At 33.4% G+C, this 20,031-nt stretch overlaps 2 protein-coding genes across 8 annotated transcripts; one reads left to right on the top strand and one right to left on the bottom strand.

Moving 5' to 3' along the window:
* The first annotated feature begins 4,610 nt into the window (after positions 1–4,610).
* LOC147400229 (NADP-dependent D-sorbitol-6-phosphate dehydrogenase-like) lies at positions 4,611–12,931 on the top strand. Of its 7 annotated transcripts, XM_086445850.1 has the most exons (11): positions 5,105–5,530; positions 6,358–6,438; positions 6,552–6,625; positions 6,744–6,861; positions 7,387–7,519; positions 9,522–9,683; positions 10,430–10,493; positions 11,070–11,454; positions 11,838–11,888; positions 12,179–12,276; positions 12,425–12,931. In XM_086445850.1, the coding sequence occupies exons 2-8, from the start codon at positions 6,435–6,437 to the stop codon at positions 11,178–11,180; spliced, it is 666 nt and encodes a 221-aa protein (XP_086301976.1). In that variant the 5' UTR covers positions 5,105–5,530; positions 6,358–6,434; the 3' UTR covers positions 11,181–11,454; positions 11,838–11,888; positions 12,179–12,276; positions 12,425–12,931. The 7 variants fall into 7 exon arrangements, 2 of the variants coding, with proteins under 2 accessions (XP_086301976.1, XP_086301975.1); XM_086445849.1 differs by lacking the exons at positions 11,838–11,888; positions 12,179–12,276; positions 12,425–12,931 and having other exon boundaries at positions 5,114–6,625; positions 11,070–11,791; XR_015179246.1 differs by lacking the exons at positions 7,387–7,519; positions 10,430–10,493; positions 11,070–11,454; ... (1 more) ...; positions 12,179–12,276; positions 12,425–12,931 and adding an exon at positions 8,455–8,532 and having other exon boundaries at positions 4,611–6,861; positions 8,675–9,664.
* A 3,659-nt stretch (positions 12,932–16,590) lies between these two features.
* LOC147400228 (uncharacterized) lies at positions 16,591–20,031 on the bottom strand. The gene is made up of 10 exons (XM_086445848.1): positions 19,871–20,031; positions 19,469–19,699; positions 19,168–19,384; positions 18,889–18,979; positions 18,604–18,749; positions 18,259–18,502; positions 18,047–18,151; positions 17,748–17,930; positions 17,419–17,623; positions 16,591–17,322 (listed from the first exon to the last, which is right to left on the bottom strand). The coding sequence occupies exons 2-10, from the start codon at positions 19,677–19,679 to the stop codon at positions 16,835–16,837; spliced, it is 1,890 nt and encodes a 629-aa protein (XP_086301974.1). The 5' UTR covers positions 19,680–19,699; positions 19,871–20,031; the 3' UTR covers positions 16,591–16,834.

Genomic DNA, 20,031 nt, shown 5'->3' with positions numbered 1-20,031 from the left:
ATGAAGATGAAGCAAAGGTGAAAGTGAACAGAACATGAATGAAAGATTAGAATCTATTATTGGTTTGGTGGGAGACTAAAGCAATGATTCCACTGTCTTGTGCAGTGCTAGTCCACTAATTTTTTCCCTTTTTTTGGACTTCTATCACTATTATTTGAAGGAAAATGCTGGAATGACATAGGGCATTTATTGTGATTCTCACAATTCTGACGTGGGATGTGCACATAACCATAGATATGTTTCCTCGCGATATGAGTAAAAATCATCTACGGTTATGTATGCATCTCCACGTTAGAATTGTGAGATTCACAGTAAATCTTGTGTCACCCCAGCACAACTTATTTGAATTATTTCTGGTTAAGCTGTCATCATCTTTTTTTTCTTTCTTGTGCCCTTCCTTGAGAGCTGTTATTGGCTCTCCAACTTTTACTTATCAAACCTTTATTAAAAATAAAGAATTTTCTTCAAAAGGTTCACAACTATTGTCAAAATTCCAGTTTCAATACCTTGCTCATTTTAATTTCCAAAACATATATTTGAGCGAATTTGTCACTGTTATAATCAATGAATTCACTTGTATATTCACAAATTCATAAATATTAAAATTGACAAATTTACAAGTTCATAGATTATAAAAATGACAAATGCATGCTTTGGGCATTGAAATAAATTGTGTACTTAATTCAAAAATTTTAATGCACTAAATGGAGATTCACTCTTCTTCACTTTTTTTTTAGTAGATTTTTTTATTTTTAGGATTTAAGATTTTATTTGAGCCTAATCATAATTGTAAACAATTACTAAAATTGTGATCAACTGTTATAACATTTTATTATATTGAGATATAATTTGAGGCAAACCTTTCTAACATTTGAATGGTGAGTTTTAATCTTTAATTAGGGTGTGATAAATAATTTTAAAAATGGGGCTGTAATAAGTAAGTGTTGGGGTGCCACTAGGGCAGTTTTCCTTTTTTTTAATTTTTCATTATTTCTAAGAGACGTGTGAAAGACCTGTGAAAGTAATCTTAGTGGCATGTGATGTGTAATGCACCACAAGATGCGGTGTCTTGCACCGACATCTCTCTATTTTTTTACAACACCACTGACCACTGAGGTAGGTAAAGCAACCACCAAGATTACTCTAATAAATTTTGATTTGAGAGATTTACCGGGCAGACCTATCTGTAGTAATTTTCTTACAAAAAATCCACTCACTTCATAAGTTTTTTTACTGAAACAAATCTTACTTTATTAATCATGCTCCCATGACTAACTTAGTAAGATTTTAAATCTTACTAATGATCATTGAGCTCACATAGATTATCAAATCAGCAATCCAACAACAAGGCCTTTTGGATTTCGTGGAAAAACTATGACTAAAAAGAAAAAAATAAAAACCCTTTTAAGCTTGATCGTAGGTATTTAAAATTGATGGCTTCACTACTCCTAAATTTAAAACTAAAAGTAACGATGAAAATTAAAATTGATGGCTTTCGTAATCCAGAACCACAACCCTCTAAATTTCATTGAAAAACTCAAATCCAAAGATATTAAAATCAATTTCATTTTTGCGTTTAATCCAACATTTTGAAATTGGATGGCTACTGATCTTCCACCTAACTCCCAAACTTAAAAATAAAATTTAATAGTGAAAAATAAGAATTTTTCAATATATATATATATATATATGTGGGTGGCGGAGGCCCTAAAGAGAGCCAAACATTTTTTAAATGTATGGGTAAGAAGTTTCATAATGGGCTGCTTTTTTGTGAGATTGATGTCTATGATGAGGAGATCAAAACTGGTTTACAAAAATCTGATGGTCCACGATTCTTCAACTTGTAAACTAGGATTAGAAATTGCGGAATGGGCTGATTTTTGGTGAGGATGATGTCTTCACCAAAAAGATCATCCTCAACAAAAATCAGTTCATTCTAAAACTTCTAACCCACATTTTAAAAATGTTTGGCTCTCTTTAGGGCCTTTGAACACTTCCCTATATATATATATATATATATATATATATATATATATATATATATATTTTTGCCGTTACAATCTTAAAGCATCTGATCATGTTTTTGGATGTCACAAGGTGAGCTCATGGACCCTTAGTAAGGGTGGAATCCTTACGTAGTGGGGTTAGTCGGACTTTTCCCCCCATTAATATCTTATTTGAATATGGTTAAATCTATAATATATTTATAAATTATAATACATATAATAAAACATAACGGTAGGTCCATGAACAACGTATCTCAAGGAAATTATCCCTCCTCCTTTGTTTTGTAACTTCTTCCCCTTCCCAAGAATATTCTCAACTTTATTATTTTTTTTCTTCCTAAATAACATCCACAAATTTTTATATTGCTTTCTTATTTTTCCTTTTTCTAATACTACCTTTCCAAATATTTCGCTTTTTTTCTCTTTCACCCAACTAAACCCGAAGCAAACTCTTTTTTATATATGATTTGAATAACATATCAGGAAATATTTGATAATATAATAAAATATTTATGCTATCCGTCAAATTTCGGATGTCATAAATGTTTTCCTGATTCAACTATTCACATATCCATTGAAGGTCCTACCTATGAAAAAATAAAATTATAATTATTTTAATTTAAAAATAATTATAAACTTATAAAAAAGAAATTGAAGCCTTGATGCAAAGCGTGATCCCAAAAAATTTGACATAACTAAATGTGAAAAATCTAACATGGAAAGTCAGGCATAAAAAAATGTGTTGACAGTTAACACAAGTCCTCAAAAAAAAAAAAAAAAAACTATTTTTTTAGCCTTAGCCTATGTCATTTTGTAGGTGACAAGTTCAGCTAATTTATCCGAACTGAAAAATATATGGTTCAAATCCCTAATTATTGTGTATCTGACAAATTTCCCACATAAAACTCAAGAATTACGTCGATTAACATATAAACATCATCATGTGTCAAAAATCGTGAGAATATTGGCACCCACTTTTTGAGAAATCTACATCCACTTAAAAAAGAAAAAGAAATGATAAATGGATCTCATTCATGATAGTACTTAAACCCACCAGAATAACTAAATATTTGAAATCTAAAACCTTAAATTTTTGCTCATGCCATTGGGGAAGATGAAGAAAATTGTTCTTAGATCTTCCATTTTCTATTGATTCTAGGGTTCAAAAGGTTCTAAAAATCATTATTTCAACGGATTATGACAATAAAATATGATTACTATTGAAATCTCATTCAATAGGTTTTCTCATTGATTTATTTCATTTATTTGAACTTAAATGAATAATTCTCAAGAATTCAATCTAAAAAGGAAATAATTCAATCAATGACGACAATTACAATGAATATGATAGCTCAAAGGTTGTAGATAAAATTTGTATCTTTCCATGCATTTATCAATCGCCGTTTTCATATTTTAAGTTTTATAGAACAACTATGTCACTCCCGCATTAGTCTACTCATATTCTAATTACAATTTTCCAATATAATTTAAGAAGACGAAACAAAGAATAATATGTCCAGTACATTTTTTGTGGGTGTCTTTCTAATTAAAAGTCAAAAAAAGACAATGAATGTTTATCTATGAAAACAAATAAAGATAAAAAATCAAAACAACTAAGAATCAAGTAGGCATCTCGAAACGACAAATAGGGTAGGTAAATTTTTCTTCCAACCACTTCATGATGCATCTTTTGTGGAACAAATGCGAGCATGGCATCCTTGTACCAACAAGACCCACCAACTCATCTAAGCACACCAAGCACATCTCCTTCAACTCCCCTTTCTCAAATTTCTTTGTCTCTATGGTTTCGACAAAATATTCTAATGCAGGAATCACACCTAGTCCATTACTTTCCATTATATCACACACAACATGTCAAATAATTTCTTCTACCTCTTCTTCATATAAAGTCCGAGTTAGATCTTGTACTTCTATGACTATGACGACATGTTTATAACATTGTCGTATGGCACATAATCCAGCTTCTTTAGTGAAATCGGGTACAACTTCGTTGAAATATCCCAAGAATCTCGAGGAATAAGATTTGAGGAACAAAGATTATTGAAGAGATGATGGAGTTGATGGGCATCATGGATCAAAATGTTGGAAAAACTAAGGGAAAATTTTTTGATAACTGCAGGACTTTCTATTAGTTTCATGTGTATATTTTATCCATTGATGTATCTTTTTGACACTAATTACTAGCATGGCTTTTGGCTTGTAAAAATGAATTCTCTGCATGTTCTTTATATGTAGCATTCAAATTAAAATCTAAAAGGTAAGTAAACTCACCCAATGATAGAGTATTATGACGTGGTGCATTTTAATAAGGTGTATAATGATACACCATATCATCTCATGAAGATTAGATTTAGATGAGACAATATTAGAAAAGATTACATGCCAAAATAGGATCAATTGGATCTTTTCCTTCAATATCTTTCCTCTATTTAAACCCTATTAGGGTTATGTAATATGCATCTAAAAAGAAAGAAAGAAATCATTTTTAAATCTTATTTATGGTATCAGAGCAATGAGAGACCGATCTTGGTAGTCCACCATCCATCGCCAACAATGGCAATACTGCTGGCGGACAATCATTTATTAGTAACTTATGTTTATTAGGTATTTTATCAAACAACTTATATGCGTCACCATACTCACTTCTTCTCTAACACCTACATCGACTTGTAGTCTTACTTTTGGTATCTCGTCTTTGAATTAGTGGTAGTAACAATACCGATGGAGTCCATTTTGTTAACCCTATTCTCAAGTATTCCACACATTCTTCCAATCATCGTTGCGAACAAGATATGATTGTGATCAACAATAAAACCTATCTCCATCACTCCGTGCCTTCCGAATATCATCAAGGTCTCAAGTTTGCACTATGTATAGTCATCAAATCATCATCATCACTCGATTTCACTATTTATTGTGGACACTTAAGCAATGATCAAACACTATGTCATATTGCGTTTATTGCGACGCCACAATTGCTCTAAGAACAACTACTAAAGGCTGTCGTTAATTGCAACAGTTTTTGGCTGTCGTTTAATTGTCGTTTCAACCAACTAAAGGTAATAAGTAAAAGTTGGGGTACTGATAGCTATTCTAAAAAAAATTCTTTAGATAGAAGCTCGATCTCACTCTCTACTCGTCTTTATCGAACTTCTCTCTTCTCTCATTCACACTCTCTACTCGTCTTTATCTCTCCTCTCACTCGACTGCCTTTCTCTCTCGCTCTCTCTCGAATATGTATCTCTCTCTCTCTCTCTCTCTCTCTCTCTCTCTCTCTCTCTCTCTCTCTCTCTCTCTCTCTCTCTCTCTAAGTTTCAAGAAGAAGATCAACTCTCTAAATTTTGATCTAGTGTATCTCTCTCTCTCACTCGACTCACTCTCTCTTAAAATCAATCAGAATTCGATTTGCAAGTTTTAGGGTAGAATCGATCAGTGTTTGATTAAAAGTTTTAGGAATTTATTCAATCTCCCTCCCTTTGCTTGATTTGTGATTGAATCTTTAGGTATGTTAAAATTTTTGATTAAATCTCAAATTTTTCTTAATTAATTTAGGGTTTCAAATGTTTTCTTCATTGTTAAAGCAAGTTTTAGGATTTTGTTTTATCCCTCCTTCCCTAATCATTTTGAATTACCTTCTATCGTAGAGGAAATCCATATAAGATTGCATTTCAGCAACTAAATTTTGATCTCTATTGGATTTATCGCAAGTTTTTGCTAGGTTTTTTATCTAATCTTAAGGTATGTTAAGGCTTTTGATCGAAACTCAGATTGTTCTAAATTATTTTAGGGTTTTAGATTTTAATTTTAATTTTATTTGTCAAAATTATATATATTCTTAGATGTTAGTTGTTTAATTGATATAATTATAAAATCTTCATCTAATTTAGTTTTGGCACATTTAATTTCACTACATAGATTTTTTTACCTATGTATGTTTTATGATTTCTTATATAACTATTTTTGTTGTTAATTAACCCCTTTTTAACTCCGCCAATGTAAAATTATATGTTTTACATTGCCGGTCCCAAACCCAGATAAAGGTGGAGGGAAAATGATGGTCCCAAGTCTGGATGACTATTGGAGCTAGAATTTCTGTTTTTAACTATTGATAGTGCAAGGCTTTTGGAGAAGTAACTATAACTTTGGTTAAAACTATTGTTCTTACTTTATCAATGCATATAACTATTGTTCTTACTTTATCAATGGATGAAATATATCATTATATCATTAGTGGTTTCTTTGGAAGTGTTGTTGGGTGGTGTTGATATTCTTAGGTGTGTTAGGTCTCTTTGTAACTTGGAGTTCCTATCTATACCTTGTTGTCTTTCAGCTTTTAGTGATTGGATATAAGTTTAGGGAAGCTTTGCAGAGGTGATTGAAAAACCTAAACCACCTTGGAAGATTCTCATGAGTAAGACTTCTAATTGAAAAAGAAAAGGAGAATAAAAATGAGTTTGAAATTTTATATAAGTTCTTTACTTTTATAAAATGATTGACACAAACTATTCCATATGAACAAAGTAGAAGTTAGAGAAGCACTTGCTGAAGCATTTCAGTCTGGCCTTGTGAAGAGAGAGGACATTTTCATTACCACCAAGGCTAGTTTAAAGCTTTACAAATTTGTTTCTAATCTCCTTTGGTCCTTTGGTCTTGTTGTATCTCTTACTTCACATTATCCCAACCAATATCAAATTCTTACCTACATTATGTTTGTAGCTTTGGAATTCAGACCATGGACATGTTCTAGAGGCCTATAAAGACAGTCTAAAGAAACTTCAATTAGACTACCTGGATTTTTACCATGTCCACTTTCCTATAGCCACGAGGCATATTGGTGATTTCCTACTTGCCATTACATTTTTAACATTTGTTTTTTATTTGTATATATGATTATGTGCAGTAGTTTATACCTCTCTCTTTTTTTAAGTTTTTTGTGTGCGTGTGTTGTTGGATGGTTAATTGCTGTATTTTTGTAATTGGTGATGTATGTAATGAACCCACTTATCAAATAACTTATAAAATGCACCTACTCCCATATCTATATACTGTACATGTGGTCCACTGAATGTTCCAAGGTCTACTTCATAGATAGGGCACATCCCGAAAATCAAACTAAGTGAGGGATCTTAATCTTTGCAGCTCATGCTTTTTGAAACTAAATCATAATGGAATGGGATTATAGTTACAATTAGAAAAATATTGGGTCCCCAATGTAGCTTCACTCATTCAGTGTTTAGTTCATGATTTAGATCCATTTGTTTTGTGTCTACAATGGGTTTGATGATTGAGAGTTGATCCAAGACAATTATTATTCATGGGTTATTTGGCATAAATTTTCTCTCATGTCCCATAAATGTAGGTGTGGGTACAACTTCCAATGCTCTTGATGAAGATGGTATGCTAGACATAGACACAACCATATCCCTTGAAACTACTTGGCATGCTATGGAAGATCTAATTTCCAAAGGTATTGTTTGGAGCATCGGAATAAAGTAAACATGGCCATTTTAGTTTTTTTGTTTATTTGTTGGATCCGGCTCATTTTAGCGATTGCTTTCTACATTATGACTCCTTTCCTACTTTGACATGATAGATGGTTTCAACTAATCTAAACAACTCTTTCAAGAATCTGCATTTGTGATATAACCAGAAAGTCAATTCAAGCGGGCGAAGAATTTCTCACAAAAATTGAAATCCATGTCATTTTGGGCATACCAAGCTAGCCATATTTTCATTGGTTGCGCTTCCACTGGTGTTTATGACCCACTCTGCTATTACTGCAGTAAATCATTATTGGCTTATCTCGAACCATGTCTTTGGCTTTTGATGAAAAGTTGATATGAAAGTGACATCCACACTTAATCCTACAATTTTAAAATGGTGGCTCATTCTAATTTCTTGTTCTGTACTACATCTTTTGAGAAACTGAAATTGGAGATTCTTTCTTATTTGTCTCATATTTTTACATGGGTGTACTGGTGATTCAGGGGCTTTGGGGATGATTCCGCATACCCTTTTAATTATAAAGGGATACTATTTGTTCTATAAATTATAGAATTCAGTTCTAATGGTTTACTACATGGTGTGTGGTTTTTCAAGACATGGTGAAGTGAGGAATTGAGATGAATTATGCAATTGATGCCTTGATCCAGCTGATAAAAGATCATGGTCGTTGGGTGAACCCACCCAATGACCATGATGACTATTGGAGCTGGAATTTCTGTTGTTAATTATTGATAGTGGAAGGCTTTTGAAGAAGTAACTATAACTTTGGTAAAAACTACTGTTCTTACTTTATCAATGCATAAAACTATTGTTCTTACTTTATCAATGGATGAAATATATCATTATATCATCAGTGGTTTTCCTTCTTATTCAATTTTGTTACTTATTGATCAAATCTGGCTACTGATTGGATGTTGTTTAGAGTTACGCAAAATATTGAAGGACGCTGATAAATTCAAATTGAGTCTTAGCTGGTATTTCATGAGCCTCAGTCATGTAGGTACAAACATGTAAATGATTCAGTTCTCTCTGATATGCAGTTATATGGAAATTCGGTTTCCATTTTCTTTTGAAGCAATGTATTCTCTTTAATTTTGAAGTGAAAGCACAGATGAATCATCACATGGGACTTTCTTTTGCAGTGCCCTGTTTTGAATATAAGTTATTGTCCTCCATCAGAAGTTGATTTGTTTCCGAAGAAAAGCTTTGTAAGGTTAAAAATTGGTTTCTTTTTCATTGAATAGAAGACTACAAATTTCTGCCATGAATTCTATCTTTCTGTTATGAATACTACCATCATGTTTTAGTGTCTGATCACGCCAAGCTCAAGTTTTTTACTTCTTTTCTCAAGGATGTGTGACAAATGTTCCCATCAAAGTTACAATTCCAGAATTACCAATGGTAGAATGGAAAATTAACCAGAAGGGTAAGACCTGTAACACTAAGTTTATGCATCATGATAAGGATGAATCGATAGTACTTGCAATTGTGATTGCTATTGTGATTTGTGACCACAACATACCTCGATTGCTATTGTGACTTAGAAATTTTGATAAATAAATGTGTTGTGGGGTCTAGAATATAGATTAAACTAGTTGATAAAGATACAACATTGACAGATTATGCAGCTAGAGATTAAGTTTCAAGTGAACCCCACTGTTTCCCCTTCACTTGACAAGTTTAAAACAAAAACCAGATAAATCTAACACCTTGGTGTTGGTGTTGATGCTTGATTAGTGAGTTATTTTGTGATACAACACCTTCACAGTGTTGGTGTTGATGCTTGATTAATGAGTCATTTGGTACTCTCGAATCTTCATAGTACTATTAATGCTGGTGTTGATGCTTCCTTAGTGAACCATTTGGTACTTTTGCTTGATCTTACTAATAGTATTGTTGGTGTTGATTTTTTTTATTAGTGAGCCATTTGGCACTCTTACAATTTGGTATGTATTGTTGGTGTTGATGCTTAATTAATAACTCAATCAGATCCCTGGTTGCCATTACATCAAGCATAGAGGCACTGTCTGTCATCCCTTTGCACATAAAATCTAAGATATCAGAACTCTTTCAGCGGCGTATCAAGAGACCCTTCTCTGTCTCAAAAGTAGAAGCACTTGTTCAAACAGTTGAGAAGCTTGGAACTGGAAGGTATGTTTGATGATTACCACCACCCTTAATATGACCATAAACCATTTGGCCTTTTTTTTCCCTGGTATAAGTGATGATTCCCATAGTAACCAACTTTAGATTCTGCAATTATTCGATGTGGGGGTCAATTTGGTTAACAATTCAAATAAATCTGGGAGAGTTTCAAAAATAATTTGGAGATTAATCATCAAGGTTCTTATTTTAGAAAAAATAAAATAAAATAATGTTAGATAGGATTTTAGAAGTAGAAGAAGAATTAGGTCAATGGGTTTGTAGGAAAATATCAAGGTCCCAAAAAAGGCCCATAAACCTTGAAGAAGAATGGAAATATTAGAAGAAAAAAAAGAAAACAATGTACCTCGATTTTCCACTTGCAGGAAAATTGCCACTCGTAGGAGATTCATCACAAGTAGTTGGATAGGTTGAGAGGTGGAGAGGTGGAATTCGAAGTTCGAACATTTTTTTAAAAATGATAAAAAAGAATAACACACTTGAACCCTTAAATAGTGAAGTGGGTAATTAGACAAGATGCCAAATTAATTGGTGCTTCAGCTATTTAATTAGCTTGAAGGAGGTGATTAATCAAGATGCCAAATTAATCAGTGCTTCAACAATTTAGTCAGCTTGTGTCTTTACGGGTTAACTATTTTTTTTTTTTTTTGAATTTTTGGAAAAATATATAGAATTTTATTATAGTGATGATTCCTTGCAGCATACCGAATTTTAACACACTCCTTATTCTACAGGTGGTGTGACATCAAACTACGTGTTTTAGATAATGCAAAGCATCGAGCTTATGTGGACTTGAAGGTAACTTTTTTTTTTCTGAGAGATTTACATCATCTTTGTGATTATTTTTTAGTATTGCCAAGTTGTAGGTACACTACACTTCTGCTGTTGCACTCTAGTTATGTAAAGATGACAATTTTTTTTCAATGATTTTAATTGAGGATGCTTGTCATTTTTGTGAACACACCTTGTGATTCCTACATATAGATTGGCCCATAAGATCTTATGGTTTAGTCATTTCAAATGGCCCAGTCAGTCTCATGGTTTTAAAACAAAATATCTTGTCTGTCTCCTTTAAATTTTTTAGAACTATTTATCAATACATATTTATATTTGAATAATTTTATTTTTTCTTATTATAAGGTAGATTAGTAGATGCTCAGTCACAAAATCTTATTTTTCATGGATTACAAGCATTTAAGTCTAAAATATTGGACAGAGACTTGTTAGATCTCTCCAACAGCTATTAAAAAAGATGTAAAATATGTAAATCTTTCTAGTATAGCTTTCAAGGCTAGCTGGGTCAAAATAGTTTTACATTGATGAGTTTTTGATAGATATGGATGGATGGGGTGTTGGATGTTGGTGTGTGTGCAGGATAAATGGAAAATGTTGGTCCACACGGCAAGAATATCCCCTCAGCAGAAAAGGGGAGAGCCAATGTCGCAGGAGCTCTTGGACAGGGTCTTATCTGTTCACGCGTACTAGTCTCAACAGCAAACCAAACTATAGATGAAGCAATAGCAGATCGAGGCGCATCTTCTTCTCTAAAGCTTATATTATAGAGGAGAGGAGAGACACAGAGATCTGATTATTGTTCTGTAAAAAATCACTGGTTTTACTAATTTTTGAGACTACTCTACTCACCTCTGGGTTTAGCCTAGATGACCCAGACACCTTGGGCAACAGAATCCACAGGATGATAAAATTGAGATTAAGCATTGATGAAAGTGGTGATGGTGATGCAGAAGATCCACTCAAGGTATCTTCTATTTGAGGCATAATGTGGTTGGGTTTTCCCAACTTTTTGTTGGACAGCCCTGTCAATCTGTTGTGCTTATCCAAAGCTTGTTTAATGGTGTACAAGTTTTGTATTAACTGATATTCTAAATTGGCAAGGCTGTGTTGTTTAATTTGTGCACTTTCTATTGTACTTTTATACTGTAATAAACCTGAAAATGAACCTGGCAGCAGTATTATGCTAGTACAATCCTGTTCTCAACTTGTAGTTCTTGTTTATTTTATGTTTCTATTGCTAAAAGATAAAACAAGAAAAGAAAATTTCTTAAAACTTGTAATTGCAAAGTTAGCACTTAGTTTTCATTTACTTTTTTTATTATTTAGCTTAAGTTTTACTCTTTTCAGGGTAAGGTTAACCCTGGTCAATGTGAGGCCCTCACGATGGTTTGTGCTCAGGTAATGTGTAGTCTATACGTCCTTGTTCATGTTATATAACGTAAATATTTGGTCGTATCATCAACAAACAGTTTCATAACCATTAGAAAATTGTAATACTCATCAAATTTTTTATTTTTATTTTTTGTAATAATCCTTTTCACAAATCTTAGACAAGGTCACAGAATTTATTAGCATGCTTATTGCTAGATAAAAGAAGAGTTTTCAGTTGGTAAAATTTATATGGTTAAAAAATTTGTTTGATGAGTTCTACTAATCAATGTGTTACTAACTTGATTCTTCATCGATAGTCACTGAGGTTACTAGGATATGCATCTGTTTCATTCGAAAAGAACTGTGTAAGGGGATTCAAGCCAATCGTGATAGGATTTCAAAATTATTGCATGAGGTGAGTATGAGTTCAGTATAGTCATTTATTCTAGTGACCTCTATGTGAAAGTTCAAAATAACTGATCAGCTTATGCTGTGTTGGATGGTATGTTAGGGGGAAGAGAGTTTTTGCATCATGACGCATTTTTTGTTTTCAATTGTTGCAGGTAGCGATGCCAAGATAATCTTCTGTTTTGTTCAAGGCTTCTTGCATTTCCTAGTAATAATTATTGCTGACTTCACATTGGTAGACCCACGGCTACAATGCAAGTATCCAGAGAATGAGATTGGTTTGGGATTAATGTGTGCTCAAGACAATGTTGCCAAGCCTCCTAACATTCAAGCAATTGTGAACACTATGTCCAAACTTGAATCATTGTCAGAAGTAATAAGAGAGGTGGAAAGATCAGGATGGACAAGGACTCATAAGCAACAAGTCTACCATTTTTTTTTCAATTGTATCGAATATCAGAGATGAGAGAAAATAAGCAACAATACCTTTTTTTTGTTTGAGTACATTGTACTGAATGTTAGAGATGTTAGTGAATATGAATGGTAGTAGAAAGAAGTTTTTTGAGAATAAATACATTTCTATATTGGTGGCAGGGGTTTTTGAATTTCAGAAAAATATTTTTTTTAATAATCCATTTTTTCAATTTATAAATTCAGAAAGAAAAAATTATTATAAATCAAGAAAAACGACTATCCAAGACCGTTGTTTTTTACGACTGTTAAAAACAGTCGTTTTGACTGTCGTTTTTTTCGACTGTCAAAGACTGTCGTTTTTTTTCCGACTATTAAAGACAGTCGTTTTTTCCAACTGTTTTAGGCAAAAAACCACCCCTTTTAAAACGACCCCTTTTGCAACTGTATGGGCAATCGTTTTTGGCACATTATGACGTAGTGTCTCTTCCTCCAACTTTTCTCTTCTATTATTTCCCTTTCTCTGCACTCATGAACACACCACAAATGGTTTAAGCCATAGATGGGTATCTTTTCTTAATAGGGTGGTCATTAATGGTTTAAACCAACATCAAAGTCTCTCGTACTTGAGGGCACATATCAAATCTTCCTGACTTTTCTTTATATTTTATTTTCAAAAAGGATCGAATCTAAGGTTACCACCAATTGTGAAGGGAGTATGATGCCTAACACCTTCCCTACTCCATAATATGGACCCCCTTACCTAGATCCAAAGTTGGATCAATGAGCCCTAGCCGTACAAGAGTCACTAAATGCCAAAATAACATATTTTTCGAAAAATACAATTCAAGTGACCATTCACACCCCTTTCACAAAAAGAATGATGGCGACTTCAAACCCCAAAGTGGGAGAGATATTCGGAAACAAAAATCCCGTGTCCACATAAAGGAGGGCCTTAAGTTTTTGAGAAGTAGACGATTTTTTTGAGAATTTGGGCCTTGGGGCCCATTTGAATTTTTGTGACATTTTTGGGCATTTTGCATAGAGGGGCCCATTCCAAATATAAGCCTATTATTAGAATACTTTGTTTTGTTGATGGTGAGGGATCAATTGCAGGGTACTTATATGAAGCAATAGAAATGGCAAAGGATACATTGAAACAATGATTTTATGATAGTCAATCAAGGTACATGAAAATATGGGAATTATTTATTTCAAGAAAGGATACAAATATACTTCATAATGTTCATGTGGCTGCTACATTTCTATATCCATTGTTAATGACTAGTGAAAAGATAAGGTATGATAGCTCAGATGTTAGAAAGGGATTACTTTTTTACTGTTGAGAAAATGTTTGACACAAGTAATAAACGAAAAAGTCCTTGGTATATAAATAATGGAGTACAATACTCAAAGTTCAAATATTTTTACTACTCTTGGTAGAGATCAATTGGAAACAATTCACCCTTATAAGTATCTTATTATACTATTTTGAGTTTTTTTTTATTAATTATTAATATATGATAATGTGTTTTGTACTTTTTTATTTTCAAATAAACGTAGGTATATGGTGGTCACATAACGGTGAACCAATTCTCATAGTTCAAAAGATCAATATTTGTATCTTAAGTCAACCATGTGGTTCTTCATCATGTAAGTAAAATTGGAAGTGCATTCGAAGCTGCGCAAACAAAAAAGAGAAATAGATTGACACATGCTATAATAGAAGATTTGATTTACATAATGAATTCAAAGATAAAGACTAATTGTTGTGATCTTGAAAAACGTAATATAGAAGTAATTAATCTATGGCAGCTTGGGGAGCTTTTAGAATATGTAGATGATGATCGTGAAGAATTTGAAAAAGAAGATGAAGTTATACCTAATCATGAAAATATTCTTTTTTATGGACTATTTGGATTTCATTCATCTACTTCATGTCAATAGGTTTTTTGAAACTATTAGAAATATATAATATTTTTTTGCAATTATATCACAGGACATATGTAGATTTTGAATATTTTTCTTTCAATTTAGGAAGTTGAATTTAAACATATAGGATAATACAGATTAGTTGATTTGACATTAATTGTTACTTCTTTAATTGTAAATTTCTAGTTTATTGGATGAATGCGGTGTGGATTATTATATGCTTATTTAAGATTTTTTTATATTAAATTTTGATATATAATTATTGGATAGGAATTGTTATGACAAATTATACTTTATTTATGTTTATTAATATAGGGATGTTAATATATATTCGAATTTTTGAAAGTTTAAAAATTATTATTTCCAAACCATACTTGAACTATTTTCGTATCGTATTATTGTCAATTATGTGGTTTTTTCGCCAAATTTTTAAACGGATTGATGAATCACTATTTCGAATTATACTCGATTTATTTCCATACCAATTTTTTGCCGTACACCGAATTACTAACTACGAGAAGGACTAGATGGATGAATATTATTATTATTATTATATTTTTTACAAGACAAGCAAGGGGTTGGAGGCCTATATGAAAAGTTGTTTCAATAGGTTTTGAACCTAATTCGTTGGATCAACACTCCACACGACCTACCAACTTAGTTAAGTTGGCACCTTAAAATTTATGATTTACAATAGAAATGAATATATAGTAGTAATATGAGTTTTAGGAAGATTAAAATAGAAGGCGCCTTAGATTTAGAAGAAATCAAAAGGAAGAAAATAAAGGCTACCAAGGAAGGGATAGAGAAAAGAATAAAGAGAAATACGAGAAAGAATACAATTTTAAAATAGTGTAATGATTTTCTAACTCAACTATCATAGACTTACTCAAAAACTCACTAAAGTGGCATGTGTGAGAATCGTAGATTTTTTCCCTCAGGATACACAACTGCACATGTTTTATAGAGATGTGCAGTTGTGTATCTCAAGGGAAAAAATCTAATAACATGTAAAGTTGTGTATCCCGAGGGAAAAAAAATCTACCGGTCAGTGAGTTATTTTGTTAGGTTGACTTAGAAAATCAGTATTCTTCAGAGTATCTATTGTACTTGTATTTACTTAGCAGGAGTATTTATTTGATGTTGAAAATAAGGGTATAAAAGTAAAATTAAATAAATACAAGTAAAACAGTCCTTTGTTTAGTAAAAAGGTTCCATTATGATATAGGGATATATCTGTGTTTAAAATAAACTATTCTAAATATTTTCAAAACATGTATGACTTTCGGGATGCCAAACAATTAGGTGAGTGAGTTTGTTAAAATATTTAGCACAAACAGGACATCCCCTATTTGGTAATTAAAATTTTCCTTTTATTTACTTGCATTTATTTAAAATTATTTTTATCTGAAGTTGAAAAGGTTTATAAATTAAATTTACAGATTCCTCTTTGGTAAAAAAAAAAAAAAAATCCCATTACCGTATAGGGATATCTTATATCTTCTAAATATTTTAAAACCCTCATCATGAGATGGTAATTTTGACTTCTAGGTTGCCCTATTTTGTAAGCCAGTAAAAGATGGGTTTTGATGGATTGAAGATCTTCAATATGAAGAGTTTTTCTTTAGAATAATCAAGGGTTGTATTCTAGAGGTTGAGGGTGATGGATTGAATAATCAAGGCTTGTACGTGTTGATGATATTTTAAAAAGCTTATGAATTTGGCTTTTCATGGGTGCTTTGTTGGTTCTTTTGTTGGAGATAACAAATAAGTGTTGATGATATAAAGACTTGTATGTGTGAAATGCATCTATATCAGAGCACATTGCAAATTTTGATTTATTTTGATCCTCCCAACTAATATAGAACATATAGATCCTTTAATTGGGTCCATGATTTAGCTGGGAATTCTAAGTACCAATGTTAAAATTTCTCCAATTTAACCCACGACCAGTACATATGTCTAATTCCATTTGATGTCAAAACTAATCCACACAAAGGTTGTGTGTAATAGATTTAAATAGTAATCAATCTAAAAACAAAAACAAAAAGGTTTAAAATAGTATTTGTAACTAAAAAAAATTATCAACTACCTCCTAATGGCAAATTTTGCCCAACTGAATAAAAAAAACAAAAAAACAAACTAGAAACTTTTAATGAAAGTATGCAAAAGAAAAAGAAAACAACTAGCTCTTTTTCTAAAGGTCCTGGTTATGAGGGACCCTATGTTGATGTAATTGGCTTGGTCTCTAGACCAAACCCAAATGGGAAGAGTGGGTCATAATGTGCATCCCCGACGTTCATTGGGAGTTGATCAACGGTCTTGAACCAAGTGCGCGAAAGCCTTCCAGTGAATCCATAGTCTCCAAAGAGAACGTCGGTCACACCTTGACCTTCAGTGCCTGGGAGCCATGCAGCCACAAGGGCATCCATCTGGGAGACATAAGGCTCAATCACAAGAGGTCGGCCAGAGACGAGAATAACAACGCACTTTACTGATCCACACACATTTGTGATTGTGCTCAGCCCGGGTTCAGGGATGGTGAGATTCATGTTGTCTCCAGCAGTCTCTGCATAAGGAGGCTCACCCACAACAACAATGGCATAGGAGAAGTCATTGGACTTGACAAAGTCGGCGTCTGGGTTGTCACTGTAGACGATTTCGGTGCTTGGGTCAACTGCACTTGTGATGGCACTAAGGATGGTAGTTCCTGCTCATTATTTACAAGAGTATTCCATAAGTGAAAATGGACAGTTTTGTTTCTTTGTATAAAAGAGATCGATGAATGCAGTGAAGAGATACATACCAGATGTGAGGTTATTTCCTTCAACTCCTTGCCATGAGATTGTCCACCCACCACATTGATTGCCCAGGTTGTTGGCGTGGCTTCCAGCCACGAGAATCTTTGGGGCTTTCTTGGGGAGAGGCAGCATGGGCTTGTCTGCAGATTCCCCATTCTTCAGAAGTACGAGTGATTTCCTCACAGCTTCTCTTGCCAAATCTCTATGTGCCTGTTCAAGAAACAAGTGGTTTCATCATTAGTAGTAGACAATGGGAAGCAATCTTTTATGGGTTCTGATGTATGGAGTTGTGTTATTTAAGGACTAAAAGAATGCAACTAATGAAGGAACATACCTGACTTCCGAGCTGATCCACCAGACTGAAATCAGCCATAGGGTTTTCAAATAGACCCATGTTGAACTTAACACGCAAAATTCTCTTCACAGCATCGTCAATCCGGCTCATGTGAATTTCGTTGTTCTTGACATAGTAGGTTAGATCATCAATAAATTCAGTGTGGTTGTAGGGAATCATGACCTGCAAAAAACACGAAATGAATTGGAGCTTTAATGATTTTGTGACACAATTGAACAATAATGTTAAAGCAAAGTTGAAGAAATTTATATATATAAAAGGGAGCCACTGTGTCTGACCATATCAATGCCGGCGTGAATCCCTTCTTTGAGAGAGTGTGAGTAGTTAGCATGAGGTGGTGTGGTGATCCTGTCGATGCCTTGCCAATCAGAGATGACAAAACCCTAATAATAAAATAGTCAGAAAACACAACAATTAAAGACTAGTTTTCTTCCAATTTGAGCAACAACAGAGGAATCCAATTGAAATACAATTACTAAATGCTCTATACCCTGAATCGAAGTTTGTTCTTGAGGAAACCGGTGACAAGTGCACGGTTGGCATGCATCTTCTTCCCATTCCAGCTTGAATAAGAGACCATGACAGTTGAGACACCCTTGATGATTGAATCATAGTAGGCAGGCATGTGGATACTCAGCAAATCATGCCAATCGGTCACTGTATTGTTCTCGTTGATGCCCTTAACTGTGCCACCGTCACCCACAAAGTGCTTTGCACAAGCTGCAACCTTTGTCCTACACATAATTAAGCAAAAGTCGACTTTTATCTTTATCGATGAAGAGTTACAGAAACAGAAAGACATGGGCTTCAAAGGAAAGAGAAGTAAAATCTTTACCTTCCACCAACGTAAGGGACTCCCTTTTGAGAACCAGGCGGGATATCACCCTGTAATCCGGGTATAATTTCTGTCATTGCTTGGACAATCGTGTGGTCCTCACTATAACTCTCATAACACCGACCCCATCTTGGATCTCTGCAAACCTGTATATAGGGTCAAAAACATTACAACTCAAGAAACAGAAAAAGAAAAAGCTCAAAGCCTCAAAATTGCTTATCCCAACTAAAACTAATTCAAATACATTAATAATTAAAGCATTTCATGTCAAATTTGGTTATTTACCGCAATACATGGGGCAAAAGCATATTGGATTCCTGTAGCTCTAACTTCAAGAGCAGTAGCAGCACCGATTCTCTTCACAAGTTGTGGATCCCTATATGATGGGCAGTTTGTTATTAATAGTCGATAAAAGCGCAAATCTTTTTTCAGTTTATAATTTTTATCACTTAAGGTAGGATAAAAGAAGCAATAGGAAATCCAAATTTCATTCAGATATTCAATTAAGCTAACTCGTACTATAATAAGAATTTTCATGTAATGGGGTATTAATTAGTTGCTTGCCTTGTACATCCAAGTCCAACATTGTGGGGGAATACCGTCGCTTTGTACACATTGTTGTGTCCATGAACCGCATCAACTCCATAGATCATCGGAATCCCAAGACGGCTAGATAGAGAAGCATTCTGATAATCATTCACCATCTTAACCCAATCCTCTGCAGTGGCCTGAGGACGTGGAACACTTCCTCCACCACTCAACAAACTCCCTGAAAAATTACAAAAACCAAACATCGTCATTCCATTCTGATTTATTTCGATTCTTACATTAGAGGAAGCACAAATTTAGTTTACCTATGGAGTAATTTTTATAACTTCAGGCGTTGCAATCGATCGATCAAGCTGAACCATCTGACCAATCTTCTCTTCTAGAGTCATTCGATTCATAAGATCCTTGATTCGATGATTGATTGACAGTTTTGGGTCTTTGTAAGGAAAGTAGTCTACCTCAGCTATGGTTGCCCAGCAACATAACAAGAGAAATCCCAAACAAGGGATCAAATTTCTTCTCCCCATCTCTATGTTCTTTGATGTTTCTGAGATCCAGAGAAAGAGCAGAAGCAACAGAATTAAAATAGAAAAACTTTCAACATGTACAAGTGTGAAATAGAAGACGCATTAAAAGATTGAAATAATCAACTAATCTAAACTAATAATGGAATGAAAGATAGAAAACTCGGAATCTCGAAAAGAACGACAACACTTACAAACACTGTTGTGATCTTCTTCGAGAGAAAAATTCTTATTTCTTGTTTCTTGAATTGGAAAGAAATCTAAGGATACAAGCGGTATTTATAGATTAAGAAATCTAGCTAATCATTGACGGATTCCTAGTCTGTGTATGATTCTATTTCATTTGACGTGTCCG

This window comes from Akebia trifoliata, chromosome 6, assembly GCF_017979445.1.
Source record: "Akebia trifoliata isolate Shusen 1 chromosome 6, ASM1797944v1, whole genome shotgun sequence".
Lineage (NCBI taxonomy): Eukaryota > Viridiplantae > Streptophyta > Magnoliopsida > Ranunculales > Lardizabalaceae > Akebia > Akebia trifoliata.
The sequence above is the reverse complement of the archived record's forward strand: the minus strand, read 5'-3'. Positions and strand labels throughout refer to the sequence as shown.